Source organism: Diabrotica virgifera, chromosome 6 (genome assembly GCF_917563875.1).
Source record: "Diabrotica virgifera virgifera chromosome 6, PGI_DIABVI_V3a".
Taxonomy (NCBI): domain Eukaryota; kingdom Metazoa; phylum Arthropoda; class Insecta; order Coleoptera; family Chrysomelidae; genus Diabrotica; species Diabrotica virgifera.
Genome location: NC_065448.1, coordinates 198922197 through 198947952, shown reverse-complemented (window position 1 = coordinate 198947952; position 25756 = coordinate 198922197). Strand labels below are relative to the sequence as shown.

Sequence of the window (25756 nt, the reverse complement as noted above, 5' to 3'; positions counted from 1 at the left end):
CCACTTTTGTGTGTTTAAAAGTTTGACAACAAAAAATTTAGCAAAAAACCACTAAAGGGTCGTTTTCACGCTACGTTTTATTGTATGTTTTGTGTGTCATGCAAAACGTATGACAGACCTTGGATTTCATTTCGATTCATTTCATTTCTTGTTATACACTGGACAAAACATACGTTTTGTCGTATGTTTTGCATGACACAATACATACAATAAGATGTAGCGTGAAAATGACGCTTAACATCTAGCCGGTAATTGTTCCTTTTTTGTGACTCCTGAAAATAAATAGTCCAGTAAATATAGGTACAGAAACATTTTTAATTGTATGAAGATCAATTTAAAATGAGTTAGTTGCCTTAAATGTGGTAAAACTGATAATAAGGATGATCCGTTGTTTTTGTGTGATATTCCTCGCACAAATTATGTAAAGAGTGCTGAGTTGACTTCAACCGAGGCTTGCACTGTAGCTTTAAAGAAGAGGAGCCCCTCAATTACCTATAAATGCCATGGCTGTCTCTCTGGTGCAGATTAAGGTGTTAATGTTGAACATGTTATTGATAATTTGTTTAAAAAATATCTTGGAAGACTAGAAGATAAGATTGATTCTTCTCTTAAAGCTGAAATATCCTCTCTGAATACTTCATTTCTTGCTGATCATGCAAAGAAACTGGATAATCTAGAGAGTAAGTTTAACTCCTTAACTCCTTTTCATAGGACTGAGTATGCTCGTCATTTTCCCTTGTCGAGAATACTCAGCTTTTGCAATGACATGCTGCTTGATCCATTCTGTCCAAGCATTAATATCTTCAAAAGGCAGCTTGGGAGTTTAATGATTTAAATATGTGATATTTTTCATCTGTGATTTGATATACTGTGTTATTTTACAAATTTTATTGTTTAATTGTCTTTTGTTCGTTGATTTTTGATGTTTTTTGTACATGATCTTTACTTTTACCATTTTTTTTGTATTCTTTTGTAAATGGTTCTACTGTTGAAGTGAATAAATAAATAAACTCGCTGGGTGATGAGTTGATTTTGTTGAGAGAAAGCAATATTCAACTGGTTCATATGCTTGCTAATTTTCCTCATAATGTGAGCGGGACTTCTGATGTCTTTGGTAGTTTGCCAACCAATTGTGATAGTTACAGGGCCAAAACTGCTAACAGGATTTTACCAACTGTGAATGTTCATAAGGATAGGCTGCCTATTTCTAATCTTACAGCAACTTCTGCAGCTACTGCAGGGGGCACCATCACCCCAACTGCTCCTGCTTCTTTTAGACTGCTTAATGGAACACCTGCGAGCACCAATAACGCTGATACTCGTCACACTAGGAAATCGCCCAGATTTACTAAGGGAAAGACTGACATGGTTTGTTCTGATGCCAATGCTGAATTTAGTGGAGTAGAAAGGATGAGATTTTTGCATGTTAACAATGATACTCCCGGTGTAACTCCCGAAGATGTTAAAGCCTATATACTTAAGAAAAATAGTCTCAAAGGGCTGGATGTATTGATAAAGCAGCTGACTGCTAATGATTACTATAGCTCCTTTAGAGTTGGTGTTCTGTTCGTGAAAGCATGTTTGATGCTATGTTGAGTTCGTCATCTTGGCCTAGCATGGTCAGGATTAGAGAATTTACAAGCAATCCCCAATTTTGGATTGGATTTGGATTTTTTATAAAATCCAAGAAACAACTCTCTGTTTATTACCAGAATGTGCGAGGGCTTAGGACTAAACTAAATCTATTGTGTAATAATGCTGCTTCAGACGCATATGATATTATCATTTTGGTGGAAACGTGGCTGTGCCAGGAAATTGTTGACACTGAACTTGGCCTTAATGGTTTTTCCATATTTAGAAAGGATAGAGACCTTGCAGCTACTGGCAAAATACGTGATGGGGGCATTGTAATTGTGGTGAGGAGCTGCTTTCACTCATCACTGATTGACATTCCTGATACCGCTGTTTACTGTGAACAACTGTGGGTGACTGTACAGAATCAATTTTGCATTGGCAGCGTTTACATTCCTCCTGGCTCTGGGACGGAGGTATATGAAGCTCATTGTTTATCACTGGAATATGTATGTGACACGTTTCCTGATAATATTATATACTGTGTGGGTGACTACAACTTGCCTGGCATTTCCTGGACTAATGATATTGATGGAGTTACCATTGTTGGGGGTGATTCATCAGCCAATGTTATTGTTGAGTATTTTTCACTATTTAATTTTTATCAATTAAACACAATACCGAATTTTTATAATGAAATGTTAGACTTAGTTTTCAGTAATAGCTTTATTTATAATGTTAAAGTTCCGCATGATGTTCTGGTTCCATGTGATCGCTACCATCCTGCACTTACTATAGAAATGTCTCTGGATGCACCTGATTGCATGAGTGGGAGTGAGGTGAGATACGATTTCTTACATGCGGAGTACGAGAGGTTAAACAGCGCGTTTCTTTCTATCAATGAACTTCAATTACTTATTTTTGAACTTAAATGCGGAAGAATGTGTGGATGCCTTGTATCATGTTATGTATGGTTATATAAACCAGTATGTTCCTTCAATCACTGTCAGGAATAGCACATTCCCTATATGGTTTGATGGCGAATTGAAGCATCTTGTCTCATTGAAAAAATCCTATCATTCCAGATTTAAAAAGAGAGGTTGTTGTGATGATTATGACGATTTCTGTACTCTGAGAGCATTGTGTAAGCAGAGAAGTAGAGATTGTTATGCAGAGTTTGTTGAAAGTACTGAGGAATTACTTAATGAAAATATAAAACCATTTTGGAGGTTGGTTAATTCTATGCGGAGTAATTTTGATATTCCTGGTTGTATGAAGTTGAATGATTCTGTCTATGGTGAGCCTCAGTCAATTGTTGATGCTTTCGCCACCTTCTTCAGCACTGTCTATAATACTTTAACACATCTTACCATGATGACTGGGATGATCCATCTGATAGCAATCGCTGCCTTATTCACTCTTTTACTGTTAAAATAACTGAAGTTTTGGACTGCTTGGATAATCTTGATACTAGTAAAGGCCCTGGCCCTGATATGATATCGAACTTGTTTTTAAGGAATTGTTCATTGTCTTTGTGTAGACCATTATGGCTTATTTTTAACAGATCCCTGGCTGAGGGCCATTTTCCATCACACTTTAAGAAAGAATATGTGAAACCCATACACAAATCTGGTGATAAGTAATTTGTTTGTAATTACCGTTCCATAACAATTATTCTTTCTGCCATTCCTAAGATTTTTGAATTCCTGGTAACTGATTTAGTGGAGTCACTGAAGGTGGATATGAGCTATGACCTCCGATTTCGTTGAACCTCCATCGATTTGGATGAAAATTGGTGAGTGTTTAGAGGATATTTCAAGGAATAAAGGTGACATGGTGCCAACTTGCGCTTTTACCCTGGGGGTGGATGCCACCCCTTCTCGGGGGGGGGGAATTATTTTATTAAAAATAACCCCATAATTCGATAGAGGGACGCAAAATTTGTTATATAAAGATATTGAAATTAATCATAACTTTTTGAGTTATTAAAGATTAAAGAGTTTAATTTTTCCTGAGAAAAATGCATGTTTTTAACCGATTTTTTATAAATAATTCAAAACCTTTAAGTTTTTACAAAAAAGTGATTATTACCAAAATTGAAGATAATAAAAAATGAAGTAAATTCCTTACTAGAAAAACCTTTTAGTATTAACTAAAAGTGAGTTATAGGTAATTGAATGTATATGTCTTTCGGCTACTACCCAAATCTAAGTATTCAAGCTTAAATAACGGGAAAATTATGAATTTTATAACACAAACTTATTAAACATTTGTCAAAGTATTTAAAAATATTTATCAGATGAGCCCACGAACAAGTTGATAGCATTAAAATTTATGCTCCAAAAATGCTTCAAAAGTTATCTTTTAAAAATTTTTCCAAAAAATGTTATTGTTTTTTTTTTAATAACTCCGTTAATTTTAAGACATGAGATTCGTCTAAAAACCATTTGAAAGCTAAAACTAAAGGCTTTTAAACCACGTTGAATTTAATCTTTTAAACCCCTTTCTTTTTTAAAAATGATAGGTTAAATTGCCCGGTTACATGGTTCTCGCAGGCAAAATTTAAGCTTAAAACGTTTCTATCTCGGTTATTTTGTACCCTACAGAAATAGTAAAAAAAATATTTGATATAAAAAAAACTAAAATTTGATTATGTATCATTTGATTATGTATCATTTGGTATATTGAGTATTTTTGGAGTTATTATTAAAAAAAATGAAAATTATTACGATAATCTGAAAAATTCTGATTTTTTTAAATTATATCTTTTTTTCAAAAATATGCATTCTAAACCGGTTAAAATTGTTGAAATCATTACTTATGCTAATATAAAGAAACTATTGTAAGGATTTCTATAAATCTTAATTTTTGTGGAAATGGCGATGTTTTATTTTTCACTTTTTCCAAAAAGAATCCAAAGGGTTCTCTTATTTTCATCATAACTTGCTTAATTATAATGCTATTAACGTCTTATGAAGCTCACTTGATAGGTATTCCGAAGTACTTTGACAAGTGCTTAGTAGGTATATTTTATAAAATGCATCGTTTTCCCGATATTTAAGCTTGAATACTTAGATTTGCGTACTCGTCGAAAAAAATATACCTTCAATTACCCATAACTTACTTTGAATTAACATTAGTGTAGTTCTTTAAATAAGAAATGTATTCAATTTTTTATTATCTTTAATTTTGGTAATAATAACTTTTTTGTAAAAGCTTATAGTTTTTGAGTTATACGTGAAAAACAGCTTTAAAACATGCATTTTTTTACGAAAAAATAAAATCTTTGATCTTTAATAACTCAAAAAGTATTGATTGATATTAATAACTTTACATAACACATTTTGCTTATAATTTGTCCCTCTATCGATTTATGGTATTATTTTTAATGAAATAATTTTCACCCCCGAGAAGGGGTGACATCCACCCCCAGGGTAAAAGCGCAAGTTGGCATCATGTCACCTTTGTTCCTTGAGGTATCCTCTAACTAGTTACCAATTTTCATAAAAATCGATGGAGTTTAAATGAAATCGTAGGTGAAAACCTTCAGTGACTGCACTAATTTCTTGACGGATAATTTGAAAAATCAACTACATACTGCTCAACATGGTTTTCTGCCTGGCCGTTCTATTTCGACCAACCTTCTTCTTTACAAGGATCATATTGTAAATGCTTTCGTGGACGGTTTACAGGTGGATTTCATTTATACTGATCCGACCAAAGCCTTCGACAAGGTAGATCATTGCCTTTTATTGCATAAATTGGAATATTTTGGTGTGAGTGGTAAACTTCTTTGCTGGTTGAAAACTTACTTGCGGGACAGGTCTTTATGTGTCAAACTGAATGGTTTCACTTCTAATGAGTATTTTCCACTCTCAGGAGTGCCTCAGGGGTCCCACTTGGGACCTTTATTGTTTGCAGTTTTTATTGACGATGCTATTAAATCATTGACTGACTGCGAAGTGTTGGCATATGCCGATGACATAAAGTTGTTTTGTTCTAAAAATAAAATAAAAATTTTATTTTTTTTTTTCTTCATCTTTTAATTGCCAGATGACGCTAGTCACCTAATATTTTCACTTCAGTTGCAATGGGTGGGAAAACCTCTCAGTGCGGATCAATTGGGATATGGAGACCAACCCTACGTTCTTTCCGATGAGGCTCCAATAAGAGCCGAAAATCGCGATTCAATGGACTGGACTGCGCTCCGTATTCTAATTGAAAAGTAAGATTGTTTTGCCTTCGCATTGCAACTGAATTAAAAATAAAATTTTTATTTTATTTTTATATTGGTCTTTACTCCTTCGAGTAACTAGGTCCATTTTCTGTTGGAATTTACCAGCTGAACAGACGGGGTCGTGAATTGTAAGTTTTTTGAATTCCCTCTTGTCTTCTTCGCTTCAGCATCCATTTGGCTTGCAAATTTTAGAAGCCTTGGAGGTGTTGCCAAGGAAATGGACCAATAAGTTTTCGATTTAAAAATATTTTAGTAATATTTTAATATTTTCTAAATATTATTAATAATGCTATTAGGATCGAAAACTTCATCTTTTAATTGCTAGATGACGCTAGTCACCTAATATTTTCACTTCAGTTGCAATGGGTGGGAAAACCTCTAAGTGCGGATCAATTGGGATATGGAGAACAACCCTACGTTCTTTCCGATGAGGCTCCAATAAGAGCCGAAAATCGCGATTCAAGGGACTGGACTGCGCTCCGTATTCTAATTGAAAAGTAAGATTGTTTTGCCTTCGCATTGCAACTGAATTAAAAATAAAAAAATTTTATTTTATTTTTATGTTGGTCTTTACTCCTTCGAGTAACTAGGTCCATTTTCTGTTGGAATTTACCAGCTGAACAGACGGGGTCGTGAATTGTAAGTTTTTTGAATTCCCTCTTGTCTTCTTCGCTTCAGCATCCATTTGGCTTGCAAATTTTAGAAGCCTTGGAGGTGTTACCAAGGAAATGGACCAATAAGTTTTCGATTTAAAAATCTTTTAGTAATATTTTAATATTTTCTAAATATTATTAATAATGCTATTAGGATCGAAAACTTCATCTTTTAATTGCCAGATGACGCTAGTCACCTAATATTTTCACTTCAGTTGCAATGGGTGGGAAAACCTCTCAGTGCGGATCAATTGGGATATGGAGAACAACCCTACGTTCTTTCCGATGAGGCTCCAATAAGAGCCGAAAATCGCGATTCAAGGGACTGGACTGCGCTCCGTATTCTAATTGAAAAGTAAGATTGTTTTGCCTTCGCATTGCAACTGAATTAAAAATAAAAAAATTTTATTTTATTTTTATGTTGGTCTTTACTCCTTCGAGTAACTAGGTCCATTTTCTGTTGGAATTTACCAGCTGAACAGACGGGGTCGTGAATTGTAAGTTTTTTGAATTCCCTCTTGTCTTCTTCGCTTCAGCATCCATTTGGCTTGCAAATTTTAAAAGCCTTGGAGGTGTTACTAAGGAAATGGACCAATAAGTTTTCGATTTAAAAATCTTTTAGTAATATTTTAATATTTTCTAAATATTATTAATAATGCTATTAGGATCGAAAACATCATCTTTTTTTTGTTTTGTTCTGTTCGGGATTACTCTGATTGTGCTAGGCTACAGAAATCTCTCGACTTATTTGCGAATTGGTGTGATAATAACAGATAGTCATTAATCGTGACAAGTGTCAGGTTATCCAGTTTCATCGATCAGTGGAAATGCTAGATTTTGATTACAATTTGGATGGTTTTTTGATTGAGAGAGTCACTAGCGTCAAGGATCTTGGTGTCATTTTTCAGAGAGACTTATCCTTTAATTTGCATATTGACTTTATTTGTAATAGGCTCTCAGGCATCTAGGGTTTATTAAGAGGCATACAAGAGATTTTCATAACATTTCTTCGCTGAGAATTTTATACTGTTCTCTGGTCCGATCTCAGCTTGAAAATTCCACTATAATCTGGTCTCCCTTTGTCCAATCCTCTGTTCAAAAGTTGGAGAGAGTGCAAAGACGGTTCTTTATGCAATGTGCCTTTAAATTACACCGACCTTATTCATATTCTGATATGATGAGATACTTAGAACTTGATCCTCTGTCTACTAGACGAGTTAATTTCGATCTCATCTTCATTTTTAAATTGGTTAACGGAATGATACATTCACCTGACTGCTTCAATTGGTTTGTTTCCACATTCCTTCCCGTGTACTTCGTGAGAATACACTATTTCATATTCCTTTTCGTCGAACTAATTATTCCGTGAATATAGGTCTGGCCAGACTTCTTGTTCATGCTAATCGGTTGCCTCATGAGACAGATTTTTTTAACTTGTCCTTAAGCGCCTTTAAACAATCTCTGAAGCGTTAAATTTAATTGTAATTCTATATACATATTTATTTTATGATTTTGTATTTTATTTAGTATTTGTTTGTAATGTTTATAAATGTTGCTTAATTGTATATTTTTTGTCAATGGGCTTGCCCCGTTTATTAACAATAAATAAATAAATAATCATCTAGAAGTACCTGCCCAATACTACCATTCACGGCCACTGCCATGAAGAGCAGCAACCTTTACAAGAGAATTATAATTTAGTTAACATAGGGCTATCCTTGTACACTGCATCACATGTTTGAAATATGCTGTAGACAATTCTTAATTATTGTGATTTTGTTTTGTCAAACCCATCATTTCAGACACTGGAAAAAGATAGTACCATATCATATTTATGTTATATGGATGCTTCAGAAGTCAAACGGTGTAAGTCACATTCTCCCTAAAAATAACCTAAGAGATGTAAGACATATTATTATATATAATAATATTATCATTTACTTGTTTGTATTTATGAATATGTTACCCATATTATGATAAATAAAGACGGTTTATTTGTTTTAAATAACTACTTATATTTCTGCAACTACTTTCAGAAACATTTTAAACACTTATTGACTTACACCGGTTCGCTTCTGAGGCATCAATATTATATATGTAATAATATTATAATTTCCTTATTTGTATTTATAAATATAATCCTTATATTATGATAAATAAAAACAGTTTATTTATTTTTAATAACTTCTTTATTTTTGTGCAGCTACTTTCACAAAATGAATGTATGTATGTATTATTTCATATTATGCCTTGTGATTTTATATTTGTATTTTATATCTGTGAACCAAAGTTGTACACTATTTTTTGACGTATGTAAGTACTTTTGTATATTACATGAATAAATGACTTGACTTGAAAATCATCTTATTATCTCATTTTAAACCCTTATTGACTTACACCGATTGGCTTCTCAGGCATAAATATGTTATTTTTCCTGAAAGCCGTCAGTGCAAGCACTTCAGCTTTTCAGCTTATTGTGCTTTCTTCCATTTGTTCTCATGACGCCCAATCCAATATAGTAGTGCCCTTCACTAGCCTGTAAAGGTCCATTGGGTTAGTGCCATATACTGTCGGACTTGGTCTGAAGTCTCCATATATTGCTTGTCTCTTGCTGTCCAGAGCCTCTCAATAAATGTCTGACCGTCTCGGTCTCTCTATTACATAGTCTGCAACTGAGATCTCCGTTATATAGTCCTATCGTGTGTAGGTGTCCTTTTACTGGAAAGTGTCCAGTTAAGAAACCTGTAGTGATTTTGAGCTGATTTCTGTTCATTTTGAACAGTTCTTCAGCTCTTTTTGCGCATATCTGAGGTATAAATCTCTTCACATGCTTTCGCGTGGGAATTTCTTCCCAGTATTCTTTGTGCTGCCTTCGTATTCAGCCTCTTAATCGGTCTCTGAGTGTGCTTTTGGGCACTCCCAGTGCCGGTTCTGGACTGAAGTATCTTGTTGCTGATCCTCGTCGAGCAAGTTCGTCAGCTTTCTCATTACCAGCGATCCCTTGATGTCCAGGCAACCAAATGAATTTTACCTCATTATGTTCCGCCAGGGTGTCAAGTTTTTCGTGGCATTACCATACAAGCCTTGAGGTTATCTTTGGGTGCTTTAAAGCCCTCAAGGCCGCTTGACTGTCTGAACAGATATTGATTCTCTTATTAGTATAAGTCCTCAATCTGTTTATCTGTGCACAGTGCAGGTTTGCATATATCCGCCTGAAATACAGAGGTATATTCTCCTAGTGGGATGGAACCGTTATAGTTCCTATCCTCACTATATACTCCTGATCCCGAACCATCTTCTGTCTTGGACCGATCTATATACCAGGTGTGGCCCTCATACTTCAGATGTCTATCAGGATCTTCCCATACTTCTCGTGGAGTGTATTTACACCTGGAAAGGCATTTCCATTTTATATTTGGGGGTAGAATGGTCTGTTATCATCTCCCATATCGGATCCCCGCATATATCTTTGATACTGCAGTGTCCTTTGCCACTGCAATTTTGCTTTTATTTCCCTGCAGTCTATGTAACCCCATCATTGCCTCGCCCTTCACTATGATGTGTAAGGGAGGAAGGTCTAGTAAGGCTTTCATTGCTGCAGTTGGTGTGCCTCTCATTGCACCTGTTATGCTGAGAAAGACAAGCCTTGGTATCTTGTCTAACTTCTCTATAGCATTTCTCTGCTGCACCTTTGGCCACCAGACCAATGCTGCATACGTTATTGTGGGCTTTACCATCATGTTGTATATCCAATACATCAAGTCCCTATGTTCTGCCATGTGTGCGTCTGGTCACCATTAAAGTGGCCATCGCTCTTTTGGTTATTCGTTCTATAGATAAATGCACGAGAAGATTTCAGTACAGCGCTTATGACAAGCGACGTTGCCGTGAGTGTTTCAAGTTCGAAGCCGGCTCTGCCACGGTACGGCAGATGATGAACTAGCAACAGCGCAGCGTTTTCTCCCATTTGATTAACATTGTCCCTAAGAGCCAACGCTGAAATCTACAAGTGAATTTGTCTATAGGTGTTGATTCCAGGTAAGCCTTGAGTCTATTATGACTCAGGGATATTTTACCTATCTCTCCACCTCTAGAAAAATCCCCATGAGATTCATAGATCCTATTCCCTCTAATTTTCTCCTTCTGGTGAAGGCTACTATTTTGGATTTGTGAGGGCTTACCTCACTTGTCCATTTTGATACTACCTACAGGGCCTGTTGCATATTATTCGTGACCGTTGTATTGAACTTGCCCTGTGCCAGAATGACAAAATCATCTGCATAGCCCAGGACATTATATTTTTTCCTGTTGAGCGTTCCAGTCAGTCCATCCATAACCAGATTCCACACTAACGGAGATAATACACCTCCCTGTGGGCATCCTCTGGCAACCCGTGCTGACTTGGTCTCGCCCATCAGTTTTGAATATACCACGCGGCTTTTAAGCATGCATTCTATCCACGTGCCGCTTATTTCATCCTCTCTTTTCAGCCGGATGGCCTTTGTGATAGCATCGAATGAGGTGTTGTTGAAGGCTTCCTCTATGTCGAGAAAGGCTTCCAACATCACCTCTTTGTTTTCCAGAACATACTGCACCCTCTATACTAGATGGCGCAGTGCTGTTTCTGTTGATACACCTGGCCTATATGCATATTGGTCTTGTTCTATTGGTCTTTCAACCAATATTCCATCCCTAATATGTCTATCTACCAGTTTTTCCAATGTCTTTAGTACAAAGGACATCAGATTTATTGGTCTAAGTGACTTTGCAGTCATACGTCCACCCTTACTAGACTTTGGTATGAATACTACCCTTGTCGACCTTCAAGTAACTGGTACATACCCCAGCGCAATACTCGCACGAAGTATTATACGTATTTGCTTGTACATTGCTTCTGTAGATACCTTTTTGCAAAAGTACAGAATAAATCCCGTCCGTTCCCGGTGATTTATATGGTTTAAATGAACTTACTGCCCATTTTATTTTGTCTAGTGTCACCATCTCTTTTGCAGCTCTCCAGCTTCCCTTATTTCCATATTTCATGGTAACTGGTCCTTCTTGCTGTAGAACTTCTGGTGCCATCATTCTGGTGACTGACCCAGGGAAGTGAAAATTGAAGAGTTCCCTCAGCGTCTCTTCACTGGTCTGTGTGTAGTCGCGTGACTCCATCTGGAGCGTGGCGATATTGCTCTTAGGTTCTTTCGAGAGAACCTTTTGGAGTCTAGCCACTTCTACAGTCTGTTCTATCTCCTCGCAGTGCTTCCTCCATGATTCTCTTTTGGCTTTCCTTAGAACCTTGTTATATTCAGTCAGAGCTTTGCGATATTCGCTCCACTCGCCTGATCTCTTTGCAGAATTGAATTATTTTCCCGCATCTCTCCTTCTTTTAGCAAGTTCATTGTTCCACTAGAGCACTTTCCTGTTGGAGCTCCTTGCTGATACGGGACAGTTATCTTTATATGTTTCTATGACTATATGTATTCTGAAATTGTTCAGTAGCCATATCTAGCTCTATTGTGTTCCTTATCTTCTTTATAGCCCCACGAAAACTATATGTCAGGTCTTCTTGATACGCTTCCCAATCAGTTTTCCTGGGGTTTCGATAATTCTCTGTTTCGGGCTCATAGCCCGTTATTTCAAAGTTTATGTGTCTGTGGTCTGAGAAGCTCGCCTCATCAAACACATGCCAGTTCCTAACGATGCTGCTTGCAAATGCAGTCGCCATCGTTATATCGATAACCTCTTTCCTATTTGCAGTCACAAAGGTAGGTTTGTTGCCTACATTTAGTATGTCTAAATTATATTCCATAATAAATTGTAGTAAGTGCTCACCTCTTTCGTTGTTTCCGGTGCTCCCCCAGCTGATGTGATGCGAGTTGGAGTCACAACCGACGTTTATCTGTGATCCTTTGCCTCTGCAGTCTCTCATCAACTCCTCCAATTCCCTTGGTGGTGGTGGGTGAGGATCATCGTAGGACAGGTAGGCTGATCCGAGTATTATCTCCTTCATTCTATCTCCCTCTGTAACTTTTAGTTGTACTGCTGTTAGATCCCTAGAACAGAAATTAGTTAACGGCAGTACTTTAATGTTTCTTTTAGTTATTATGCACGTTCTTGGTACTTCAGTGGATCTACTGTAAATCAGTTCTCCACTTATCCCTGAGAGACCTTTTATTTTACCCTGGATTACCCAGGGTTCTTGGATGAGAGCAACATCAAACCTTTCCATCGCCACAGCAAGTTCTGCCGAAGCTGCCTTACTGTGCTGAAGGTTGGCTTGGATCACTCTCACCTTTGCCATCTCCATCTGTCTCCCGCACGATCCTGAATGCTACGCTTCTACATCTTATAAAAGGCCTTGAGTTGGGTCTGCTTCAAAGCCCTAAGGGAGATCCTGTCGATCGAGTACGCAAGGATTTCTCCCTGCCCCTCGACCTTCTGGCTTTTCAGTGCCCAGTCTGTCGTATTGAGCCCTGCATTCTGCTTGCCCAAGCGACTCCTGATCACTTTCTCGCTTATGCCGGTCTCAGGCACGTGCACAAGAACAATCGGTCTTCTCCAAGTCTTTGAATTCGATCAACTTCAAATCCGCCGACTCCCAGAGATCCCGAAGCTCTCTTACCGTCCTCTCCAGCCAAGATTTGGTAGGCTCATTCGCGCAGTGGATTCTAACTCCCACCGGGTGCCTTATCCACTGCCTCTTCCAATTTTGTTCGAACCAGGTCTGCTTGTTCCTGGTTCAGTTTTACCTCAGGATAGCGTCTGTCTACCACCGCCATCCTCAATTTGTCCGTCACTTCGCCGTAAGTGCCAGTCTGCGTTTTACCGCCCCTTACCTCTTCAGCGCTAGCAACTGTGCCAGTCTGCGTATTACCGCTCCTGGTCGCGTTGTTAGCTACTTATTTCGTAATTCCTTTCGGTCTTTTGGCCTCGGGGTTTTTTTGTTGGGGTCGAGCCGTCAGACCGGGTCCTTTGCACTCCCGTGGTCTGGTCACTTTTCCCCTTTTGGCCTTTGGTCTTATGTGGGTTGTCTTTAACCCACGTCCCAGCAGCTATTTTTTCGGCTTTCTTAAGCCTTCGTTTTTGAGCTCCAGATAGCTTTTTTGTCCCGAGGCTTAATTTCTCGAGGCTTGTCTCTAGCTGGTCAGCTTCCATATCCCTCTCCTCGACATGGTCTGCTGTTTCCACAGCTCCCTTGTCCGTGTGTTCTATATGGTCTGCTGCTCCCGCAGCTTCCATTCTTGTTTCTTCGGAGAGGTCGCTCATTTCTGAGTCCCTCTCCGCTTGTTTAATATTTCTCTTTGGTTCCACGATTGTTCCCACGAGTAGGGTCGAAATAAATGTCGAGTACGGCAGTGCGCCCTTACCGCACCAAGGCTATGTTCCCCTAGAGTTCGCCATCTCTCTAGGGCATCGCTTCAGATACACTTTACTCCCTGTACCATGCATCCCATCGGCACGATGGTGTTACACCTTAGGATTGGGAGTGATTGATCATTTGGCGTTACCCAAGGTGCACCACGTGGAGGCGATCCATCGCTACACCCCCATCGATATGGTACTACACCAGTTTTTTTTTTGTTTTTCAAATGGCTGTTTATGAAATACAACGAGAAACTGATAATAGAATGTCTGAAAACAGGCTGGCGATACCAGGCCTGCAAAGGATGAAGATTCCATGTTAATAATTTTCTATTACCCAACAATTAATTTAAAATATGTAAAAATAAATAATGAATATTTTTTCATGCATTTGAAATTTCAAAAGACGTTAGTGCCTGGTTGCACCAACAAATCTAAAGCTCCAGCTTAGCCCAGCTCAGCTTATAAATAGGGCCGATTTAAGTCTCACTTACGTTGCACCATAATTTTCGATTCGTATCAATTCAGTCCATGTGGCAAGCTGAAAATTGATCTAAAACTCGATGGTGCAATGCGTATGTTTCGTAAGCTGAGCTTAAAGCACGTCTTAAGCTTAAGATCTGTTGGCGCAACCAGGCATAAGAACCTCCAAGAAGCTAGTTCAGCCAACATCCACAAGAGGTCATCATTGTGACTGAACATCGCGAATTAATAATATCAGTTTGTAAATTTTAGTACATAGTTCTTAGTGATGTCTGATTTTATTCTCAAATCAAACACATTCATAAATGTTTATGTACCCTTGTGTTTCATTACATAAATAAAAATATTTGTTTTTCTGTATATTAAATTTCTATTCATTTATTAGTTATTTAATTTCAAGTCGACATTAACGAAGAGTTTGGGAAACATGACGAAAGATATGGTAAAAGCCAGCTGTCAACATCACTAAATCTTGAAAACATTAAGAATGAACCAGAAGGAGAATACTCAGGTGAGACAAATAATAGAACATAAATACTAACAAATGTTATATGATCCCTTACATTAATTTTTGTAATATAGAGTAGAGTATTTGAGTAATATAAGTCACTTAAGTTTTTTGCAAGCTTTTAAGAATTTTTTATGAAGGAAATAAATATATTAAATACGTTTAGTGGCATTACTTTATAGTAAGTATATTATTCAACAAGCGTGTACCTAATGATGCCTATTACTCGCGATGCTGAAGTTTGCGATAGGATCTAAAGGCGATAATCGTAATTCATCAGAGTGAGTAATAGCCGTTGCATGCGAGTAAAATACTATATTTTTTCTACGACCTTTTTATTTTAATTAGTAAAAAATATAATTATCAACTATCACAGATTGTGAAACGAATATAACAGATATTTCTACTTCTTCTTAACGTGCCATATCAAGTCCCCTTGACGTTGACGATTAACATGGCGAAACTGTCTGTCTCGAGCTATTCTAAATAGCTGTTCTGTTTTCTTTATTCCTGTCCACTCCCTGATATTCTTCAACCAAGAGGCCTGCTTTCTACCAATTCCTCTGCGTTCTTCGATTTTCCCCATCATAATAAGTTGAAGTTATTAATATTATATCGGTCTCCCCTTACTACGTGTCCAAAATAGGCCATATTTCTATATTTGATGTTATCAAGCAGCTCGCGGGCAGCATTTACTCTCTTAAGGACTGCCACATCTGTCACCATAGCCATCCATGGTATTTTCAGTGTACGTCTGTGCAGCCATATTTCAAAGGCCTCCAAACAATTAATGGTAGATATTTTTAATGCCCATGCTTCGACACCATACAAGAGGACTGACCAAATGTATCATTTAATCATACGCTTTCGAAGTTGAAGTGTCAAGTTGTCATTACAGAAAAATGACCTCATTTTTAAAAATGTGCGGGCTATCTCTATTCATTATTTTATCTCCTTATCTTGATCTAGTTGTTCAGTAATATGGCAACCAAGATACTTAAAACTGGGTACTCTTTGAATTATATGACCATCAACATATAACCATGAATCTTGATGGGCCAAACGGCTAAATACCATGTGTTTTGTTTTTGGACAGTTTATGTTCAGGCAAAACTCTCTTCTCATTGTGTCAATGGCATTTAAAAGACATTGTAATCCATTCATATCATCACTTAAAATAACTGTATCGTCTGCGTATTTGATTGTATTTATCAGAATTCCGTTAACTTCCAAATTATACAACGCTCGTTTAAATATTCTATCTGAATATAAGTTGAATAACAGTGGGGACAGTATACAACCCTGTCTGACATTTCTTTGTATTTTACATATTTCTGTTTACTTTCTATTTATGCAAGCTGTCGCTGTTTGACGCCAGTATAATTTTTCTATGATTTGTACATGTTGACTATCAATTCCTTTCCCCTTTAATATTTTAATAAATTTGTGATGCTGTACTCGATCAAAGGCCTTTTTATAGTCAATAAATACAACAAAGACGTCTTTACTTTGATATCGGTATTTCTGCAATAATACATTTGGTGCAAAGAGTGCGTCCCGGGGTACCAGTCCATTTCTGAAGCCAAATTGTGTTTCATCCTGGTCTTCTTCACATTTATCTCTGATTCTACTGTGGATGATACGTAGAAATATTTTCAAAGTGTGGCTCATAAGGCTTATCATTTTATAATCGCTACAGTTTTTCGGGCGTTGTTTTTTGGTAGGGTTATGAATTCGGACTTTGACCAATCTTCAGGGATATTACACATCATTGAAAAGTTTGACCAATATCCCAATGTTTTCCTCATTTATGAGCTTTGGCATCTCTATCTGTATGTTGTCAGGACCAACGGCTTTCTTCTTTTTTGCCAATTTTATAGCATGTAGTATTTCTGATTTTAGTATTTCTGGTCCTTCACCTTCATCTAAAGTCTCCAGTTCTTCGGGTCTTTCATCATTATACAATTAATTTATATAATTATACCAGGTTATTCGAATTTCGTGTTCTCTGTGGTTCCCAACCTTTTATGTCTGGTGACCCACCTTCTGATGTTTTTTCATATTCGCGACCCATCCCTCACCTCCATCAGCTGTAAGTGTAAGCCTGACACATTTGGACCAATTAGTTCCATTTTCGCGAATAAAACTATCCAAGGAATCCAAAATGTCTTGGCCAGTTGTAGTGGTGATTAGTGTGTGTCAAAATAACATTTCTTCTTCAACTGATCCATTGAAATTAAATCTTACTAATCATAACAAATTAACTTTGTCAGCAATATCTGTACTTTCGTCTAATTATAAAGAATAATAGTCAGTTTCTTTCGTAGCAGATATTAAACTCTCCTTTACGTTACAGACATTTTTCCTCGATTCTACTTTTCACTGTAGTGTTGGATAAGGGTATTTTACATATCTATTGACTGCTTTTTCGTCAAACAGAAGTGACGAAGTTATTTCTGCCCCAGGCAAAATAAAGTTCTCACCTGATGTGTGCGGAGCGCTATTTTTTGCTATTAGCAAAGACAGTTGGTAAGAGGCCATGGCAATTTTATTTATTACCTTGCCCCGGCGCCATATTCTCCATATTCGACCGAGTCTAAGTCATTTATTTGAAAAAACTTCATTTTATTTAAGGGTGTTTAGTTGAAATGTGGTTGAAATTAGTTTTTGAAGGCTTCATACTTTCGTTGGCCAAATTTCGAAACAAAGGGGTACATTGGGGTATAGGTTCTTCTTCCGTACCTATGAACGTGAATCCGTATTGAAGGTATTCGGGACAATATTTTCGTAATCTTTTCTTCCCTTTCAACATTTGAAAATACTTGAGGCTCTTTAGCGTCATTGCTAGTAGATGGACGATTAAACTCACCTTCGCCAGTAGATTGCAGTTTTCTCTTAACACAAGAACCACTTTTCAGCCAGTTTTCCATCGTTAAATAGTCTAAAAAGTAGTGAAAATTTCACTGCTTTTAAACGAAAACAACGCTAGAAATGGTGTCAAGCTACTGTCGTATGTTATTACTCGGGAAAATACCGAATTCCGAGAGCCAGGCTGAGAACAAACCCGGTATTTGGGATATAGAGTAAGAGAGCGAGTGGAAGAAAACGCAGAGTGGCGCCTGGGAAAAAATCGGTCTGTACGCTACGCAGCTACTGTAAGGCCGATGCTTGGTAAGAAGTTTGGTGGATGGTAGATACCTGCCTGGCGACCATCTAGCTACTTATACCACGAATAACAAAACGACCGACGGTAGCCGCAGTGGCTTCCCACTACCATCTAACCATCCGGTGGTTCGCCAGGCGTCTATCCACCCATATCAGTCGTGTTTGATATTCCATCCGGGTATCCTGGCTATAGAGGAAAGCGTAATAAGTGCTGTGTATAAAAGAAGGGCAATTTGGGACCCAGCAGACCCGCTATGTGACGAACCATGGCTTAAAATATCTGTTTTATTTATTCTTTGCAGTTGCATTAAAAAATCCAATATTCAAGTCAGGTGAATTTAAAAAACAATTTGTACCTTTAAGTCTATTTTTCTCCACTTTCTGAAAAGTGTAGTTAGTGAGTTTTACCTCTAATAGGACGATATGCTAAAAAAAAAACAAACCAAATGTAACGTAACAAATGAAACAAACGATTCCTCAGCAGTCAGTTGGATGACGGTTGGATACTGACTTCATTTCACTCTTTTACTGCGTCCAGGATGCAGTGCCCCTCCACCATCCACCTTTAAAATCCACCCTCCAAGCGACCATCTAGCATCCTACAGTGCGGCGTCGGCTTAAGAGCCACGCCGCGACCCACCGGTTGAGAAACGCTGACTATTATCATTGTTCCCAACGAATCGGTTATAGTATGTGGCAGTGGCGGCCCGTGAGGTAGTGCCATAGAGCCATGGCACTACCTTCCTAACTATGCAGAAGCATATTTTTTATTTTTAAAATCTTTTCATGCCTGTTAATTTTTTGTGTGTATTTCTTTTTATCTTCATAAATTATATAAAATCTGGCAACTGTGCGCGTAGTACAATCGCTGCCACTTACAGCGGAGATTATTCGGCTGGAGAATCTCGAGCCAAAATTGGTACCAGCACGGCTGAAAAGAGAAAGCTTTTACGAGCATCCTATATAAGTGACAGAGAAAGAGCTATATTGGACTATTTAGTATACCTTAAATGAGAATCTCGTCACAATCTCGTGCCGGGCACGAGAAGGTATCTATTATTTGAGTGTCTTTAAGTGCTGGCTTGTCGCTTTTGTTATGTCTATTTTCTGTTAAAGTTTTTGTATTTATAATATTATTATTAAACTTTTAGTGCATCATGATCGTGGGTGTAGTACACATAATATTTTGATTATTTCTTAAGTTTAATTTATTAATTGACAATTAATCAGATTAGTATTTTAAAAAACTCTTTTGGTGGTTTTTCTTTACAAATTTTATAAGGTTTTATGGAGCTTTCGAGTTAGCTTAAAGAGGTCACGACGAAAAAAAATTCACAAAATAGAGGCATATTTTTAAGGAACTGGTCAATTTTAGCGCTGAATTAGACAACGACTTAAAGGTTCATAATATTTAAAGTTCCAGATCTTTCACAGGTCTACCGTCTCCTGACATGTAGTTGCTTCTAATTTATTTATGTCGGAGAAGTTTTCTGCTTACAAGCGTCGGTTCCCCGAATCATTTTTTAATGAAACATGGAGACAATTTTAATTTTTAAACAAAACTCGGTTTAAAACAGTATTAGTGAGACGAATTAAGAGGAAACAGTAGCGATCAAACAGGTAGCGAAAACGCGTTCCAAGATTGCGGCTGTAATTTTGAATATTTTTTCGAGATATTTGGCACACGTATTCGTAATATAATAAAGAATGGCGGTACAGAGCCCAATTTGAAAAATATATTAATATGTGGAAATTACTCTGTAATTAAATACAATATTAAAAAAACGAGCCTGTACCGCCATTAAGAAGAACAAAAAAATACACTTTCTTCAAATAAACTTTTTTATCCGATGCCTAGATTTTGTGTCATTTTGGAACTACTAAAACAGAGCCATTCTTTATTATATTACAAATACGTGTGCCAAATATCTCGAAAAAATATTCAAAATTACAGCCGCAATCTTGGAACGCGTTTTGGCTACCTGTTGATCGCTACTGTATCACCTTAAGTACTACCTCTGGGGCTGTTCCACTATGAGTTTTATTAAATGAGGAAGGTTTAAAAAGCACATTGGAAGAAACTATTAAACTTTTAAGCATTTTAATTACCATTCCTATATCAATATCTGAAGCAAAACGCTGTTTTTTGATGTGAAAACGAATTAAAACATTAGTTAAAAATACAATGAAAGGTATGTTATCTGCAGAAAAGCATTTTGTAAATGGTATTGATAATTTTAATAATGAAGTCATTGAAAACTTTGCAACCAAAAAAAAACAAGAAGGATGTATCGTAAACTTTAAAAGTGGTATTAACACAACTTTGTGCCTGTGTGTAAATAATGAAATATGTAGTATTATTTTTATAATTTTGTAAATACAGAATAAATCGTAATACAAGCTAAGTAATATTAGCAGTAAATAATGGTTGTAAGTTGAGAGTTTTTTATTGTTAATGAATTTACGGAACTGTTTTGATAAATTTTGAACAATTTCTTGGCACCTCAGATAAATATACATAAGATACATAAGGTACATAAGGTAAAAGTATCAGCGCCTATTTTTTTTTTAATTTTTGTATTATAACTTTTTTGACAATATCGTGAACCCGTCACTAAAAAATTTGGCGGCTGTCCGAATTCTGGCACTACCTTCTTAAAGTGGTACGAGCCGCCACTGGTATGTGGAGTTTTCTTATGATAAAGACCAGCAGCTACTTCTCTAACTTTTCAAACATATTAAATATTTCTACTAGGTAACGAATATTCTACATTTTGTATATTTGGTTTTAGGCTCCAAAAGGAAAAAAAGAAAAAAAACTTTTGATTTAACTAACCCCCAAGATATTGAAGAAGTTAATAGATTATTTGCGGCGTCTGATGAAGATGATGACGATTTCAGGGGTGAAAGTTGCGGAGAAGAAAGCGAAATTTATTCAGATGGTGTAGAAGAGCGAGATGAGGGATCAGACACAGAACAAGAAGGTGCTGACGAAGATGAAGACAGTTTTGAAAAAAGTAACATCTTTTATTTGGGAAAAGATAAAGTTACAAAGTGGAATAGGACTGCCCAGAAAAGAAATGTGCCTCGAGTGTCCGATAACAACATTACTCAATTACTTGGAGTTATTGGAGAAGCGAAGTTAGCAAAAACTCCTGTTGAATGCTGGAATTGCTTGTTTACAAATGATATTCTAAATGATATCGTGATGTACACTAATCAGTATATAGATGCCATAAAAGGAAGATTTTCCAGAGAACGGGATGTAAATAATACAGATTTGCTTGAAATAAGAGCTTTTGTAGGACTGCTTTACTTGGCTGGAGCGTACAAAGCAAATAGAATAAGTCTTGAGGAACTTTGGGGGAAAAATGACGACGGCATAGAGAAGTTTAGTCTTGTAATGAGCATTAAGAGGTTTAAGTTTCTTATGCGATGTCTCTCTTTCGATGATCTCGAAACAAGATCTTCCAGAAAAGAAAATGATCGTCTAGCACCAATACGTGATATCTTCACAAAATTTGTTCAAAATTGTCAAGCTAGTTACTATGTTGGTGAAAGCGTTACGATTGACGAAATGTTGGTTGCTTTCCGAGGTAGTTGCCCTTTTCGACAATACATTCCATCAAAACTCAGTAAATATGGAATAAAAGTCTACGCTCTTGTAGATGCCAAAACGTTTTATTCTTATAACTTGGAAATTTATACAGGGAAGCAAAACGAGGGACCTTTTTGTGTAAGTAACAAGACACCTGATGTAGTGAAAAGGTTGGCTGAACCTCTTTTTGGTTCGGGAAAAAACATAACAGCTAATACCAGATTTACAGAAGTAAGTCTGGCGAATGAATTGAAAGAGAGAAAACTCTCCTACGTTGGTACAATCAAGAAAAATAGAAAACAGCTACCAAAGGAATTCATTGTTACCAAAAATAGAGCACAATATTCTAGTATCTTTGGCTTCAGTGATGATGGTGTCACTTTGGTGTCCTATATTCCAAGAAAAGGTAAAAATATCCTTCTTCTATCGACACTGCATAATGATCATTCAATTGATCGTAATACTGGTGAGAAGTTTAAACCAGAAATAATTACATACTATAATGCAACAAAGTTAGGAGTAGATACTGTAGACAAGATGATTGCTTCTTACAGTGTAACCCGTAACATATCACGGTGGCCCATGGTAATATTTTTTGCAATGTTAAACATTGGTGGAATCAATTCCCATGTCATACATATTGGAAACCGATCAGAATTTTTAAAAAGGAGAGTGTTTCTGAAACAACTCTCTCACGAACTTGTGCTTGGACAACTCGCTCGACGATCTACAAATACAATTGGCTTGTCATTACACTTCCAACGAAAACTGAAAAGGTTCTGTAGTCCCGATGTAGCCCCTAATGAGCAAAACAATGAAGAGTCCCAAATACCGTCTAAGAGACGAAGATGTGAAACATGCATTTCTGAGACAGGCCTAAGAAGACTATCCAAATATGAATGCAAAAAGTGTCATAACGCTATCTGTCTCTCACATGCGGTGTTTATGTGTTCCCCATGCTATAATGGGAATGAGTGATGATAAAAACTTTACTAACAAGATTGACTTCTGAATTGTTAAGTATTAAATTTATTTAATTTTATAACTGACGAATTTTGTAAATATTCCAATTCATTAAATGATTACTGAACCTTGAGATTCTGGGAGCATTTCCCAACCTTACGGGAAACATGAAAAGATAACAAGAATTAAAAAAAGGAAAATTAATAGCAACAGAACTGAGGAAACCCTACAGAACGCTGTAAATATGGAGGTACATACCTAGTCAATTTAATTTACAATATTATAGCAAGAGTACGGGAAGAAGCAAAGAAATAGATTATTTTATTACAGACAAAAATACATTTTTAAGGATGTCACCATTCTTAATAAATTCTCAATAAATACAGACCGTATGATGGTTAGAGCGACCATTGAGATCTCAACCCATCTAGATGGGAGCTTCATATATGTAACAAAAGAAGAAATAATTTTACTGGACACGCCCACAAGACGAATCAGTAATTTGAGAGTACATTAACAAAAAAACTCTTGGACGCAGCATAATACTAAATGGTGTAGATGAGTTGTACAAATAAATAGTTGTAGCACTTAAACTAGCACAGGCCCAATTTTACTCAAAGACTAAACGAGATGAATAATAGACAGAAGGCAGTTACATAGTGATACGTGCATTGAAATACAACGCATAATGGCAATCGGTAGAGACATGTGGAAAGCTGTAATAACATAATATAATAGTCCAGGAACAGAAGCTTTTCACCTCGCAATTTTTACAGAATGGATCGATTTACTTGAAAATTTGAGAATAAGTAGTGGATAGTCCAAGGATCAAAATCTATATGATGCAGAAAGGCGCTTTTACCATGGGGTGGCTGCCACCCCATCTCGGGGGTGGAAATTTTTTATTATATTTTGACCGCAAAAGTTGATAAAAACATTCATTGTAAGCAAAAAATGTTGCATACAGTTTTTTAATAAAATTAATAGTTTTCGATTTATTCGCTATCGAAAGTGTTAGTTTTATATCGAAAAATCAATGTTTTTCGATAATATACTTATTTACGATTCATTCAATTTTTGCCGTAGAAAAAATTTTTTCAAACCAAGTTATTGGGAATTAAATATCCTACAATTTTATATTTAAACATTTTTTCGTATCTCTGATGCTAATCTTTCTATTCTGAAGAAAATGGCATTTTTTACCAAACTACAAAAATTCTTTATTCGCTTTTAACTACAGTTTTTTAAAAACTAATCATTTTAAGCCAGTCAAACTTCCAGAATATATTAATAATACATAAATAAATGAGAATGAATAAGGTCAATGACTAAAAACACCGCTGACTTACAATATTATGCTTCCAATTTGATTTCTCCTTTTTTTCTCCAAAAAAATATACTGATTTTTAACCGTAACTTTTTTATTTTTTATCTTAGAAAGTTTGGTAAAAAAGAATTTTGTAGGTTTTTACAAGATCTATAAGTCCATTAATATTAAATTTTTTTTAAATCTTCAATCGCAAAAAGAAGTGTCTTTGAAAGGGTCGGTAAAGGTAGTTTTTGCATGTTATTACAAGTTTTAATTATCAATAGCTCACTTAATTTTTGCAAACCAGGTTCTTGGGAATTAAACAAGCTACAATGTTTGTATTTAAACATTTTTCGTATCTCTGATGCTAATCGTTCTATTCTGAAGAAAAGGCCATTTTTTTCCAAACTACCAAAAATTCGTTATTCGCTTTTAACTCCATTTTTTTTTAAAAACTAATCATTCTAAACCGGTCAAACTTCTAGAACCTATTAATAATACATAAATAAAGAAGACAAAATAAGGTCAATGACTAATTTCAATTAGGGTGGTGATTAGGGGATTGTTTCCAAACACTTTTTCGCTTAAAAAAATAGGGACTGACATTCTTTTCATTATAAGTCACTTAATTTTTAAGCTACAGACTTTTTTTTATTTCTGTGGATAGATATTTTTAAATACTTTAAATTAGTTTGAACAAGTTATCCTCGAAAAATGCATAGTTTTCCCGTCTTTTGACTTTGAAACTACAATATTTAGCATTTTACGAATAATAGCTAACATACAATAAAGTATATCTCGATTACTATTGTTCTTAAAGAAAATTAAAAAAACGGTTTTGTTTATTTTTTTAAAAGGTACATTTTTGTTAAGTGAAGTTGTTTTGATTAAACGAAAACTTTTGGAGTTATTAGCAGAAAAATTACTAAAAACATTGATTTTTTTCGATATAAAACTAACACTTTCGATAGCGAATAAACCGAAAACTGTGAATTTTATCAAAAAAATGTATAGAACATTTTTTTGCTTAGAATGAATGTTTTTATCAACTTTTGCAGTCAAAATATAATAAAAAATTTCCACCCCCCGAGATGGGGTGGCAACCACCCCCATGGTAAAAGCGCCTTTCGGCATCATATAGATTTTGATCCTTGGACTATCCACTACTTATTCTTAAAATTTTTGAGCAAATCGATCCATTCTGTAAAAATTGCGAGGTTTTGTCCTATTTTAAGCTTCATTACTTGGACTATAAGAGGAAATTTTAAACATGAAAAAATTGTACACTAAGGACTAAGAAGTATGAAGGTAATGCGACGAAATTTCCAGCGGAGGGATAAAAAGTGTGATGTAACAACAGACAGACAGACATAAAGATTGTATTATAAATACAACAAATCAACAATGACATCAGTCAAAACGATAGACAAAAAGTACAAAACTAACGGTCTGAGAATATTCCAGAAATTACTCAAAATCAGATATAATATGCACTCAAAAAAATAAAACAACAGGGATCAGGGACATGATGACATGTTACAGAAGTAATAAAAGTTGGCGAAACTTCTCTTCTGAAGAAAATACAAGACCTCTTCAATGTCTGCTTGTATAGTCAAGCAATCCCTATACGTTGAAATAGCTTCATTAGAATCCTCCTGCATAAAAAGGGTGGCAACATGAACTTAGAGAATCACATGCCAATTTTTCCAATCAATCATCAATACTCTCTAGAAACTATACACCAGAATAATAACTGCAAAGATAATGGTTTACGCTCTACACTACAAATGACCACCTACAGTGCATAAAAGTCTAAACCTGAAAAATTTGTAGAACCTATAGTTCCTCTAGTTCTAACCTCTGTAGATTTCTATAAAGCGTTTGATATTATCAAACTAACCACACT

The 25756-nt window shown here is 36.1% G+C and overlaps 1 protein-coding gene across 2 annotated transcripts in view; it reads left to right on the top strand.

The window, feature by feature from the left end:
• The window catches only part of LOC126887116 (piggyBac transposable element-derived protein 4-like), a 36205-nt gene extending 13582 nt beyond the window's left edge, over positions 1-22623 (top strand). For both annotated transcript variants that reach the window (XM_050654466.1, XM_050654465.1), the window contains exons 2-3: positions 14708-14818; positions 20773-22623. In XM_050654466.1, the coding sequence (XP_050510423.1) occupies positions 14708-14818; positions 20773-22556 (1895 nt within the window). In that variant the 3' untranslated portion in view covers positions 22557-22623. The remainder of the gene's footprint in view (positions 1-14707; positions 14819-20772) is intronic.
• The last annotated feature ends 3133 nt before the right edge of the window (positions 22624-25756 follow it).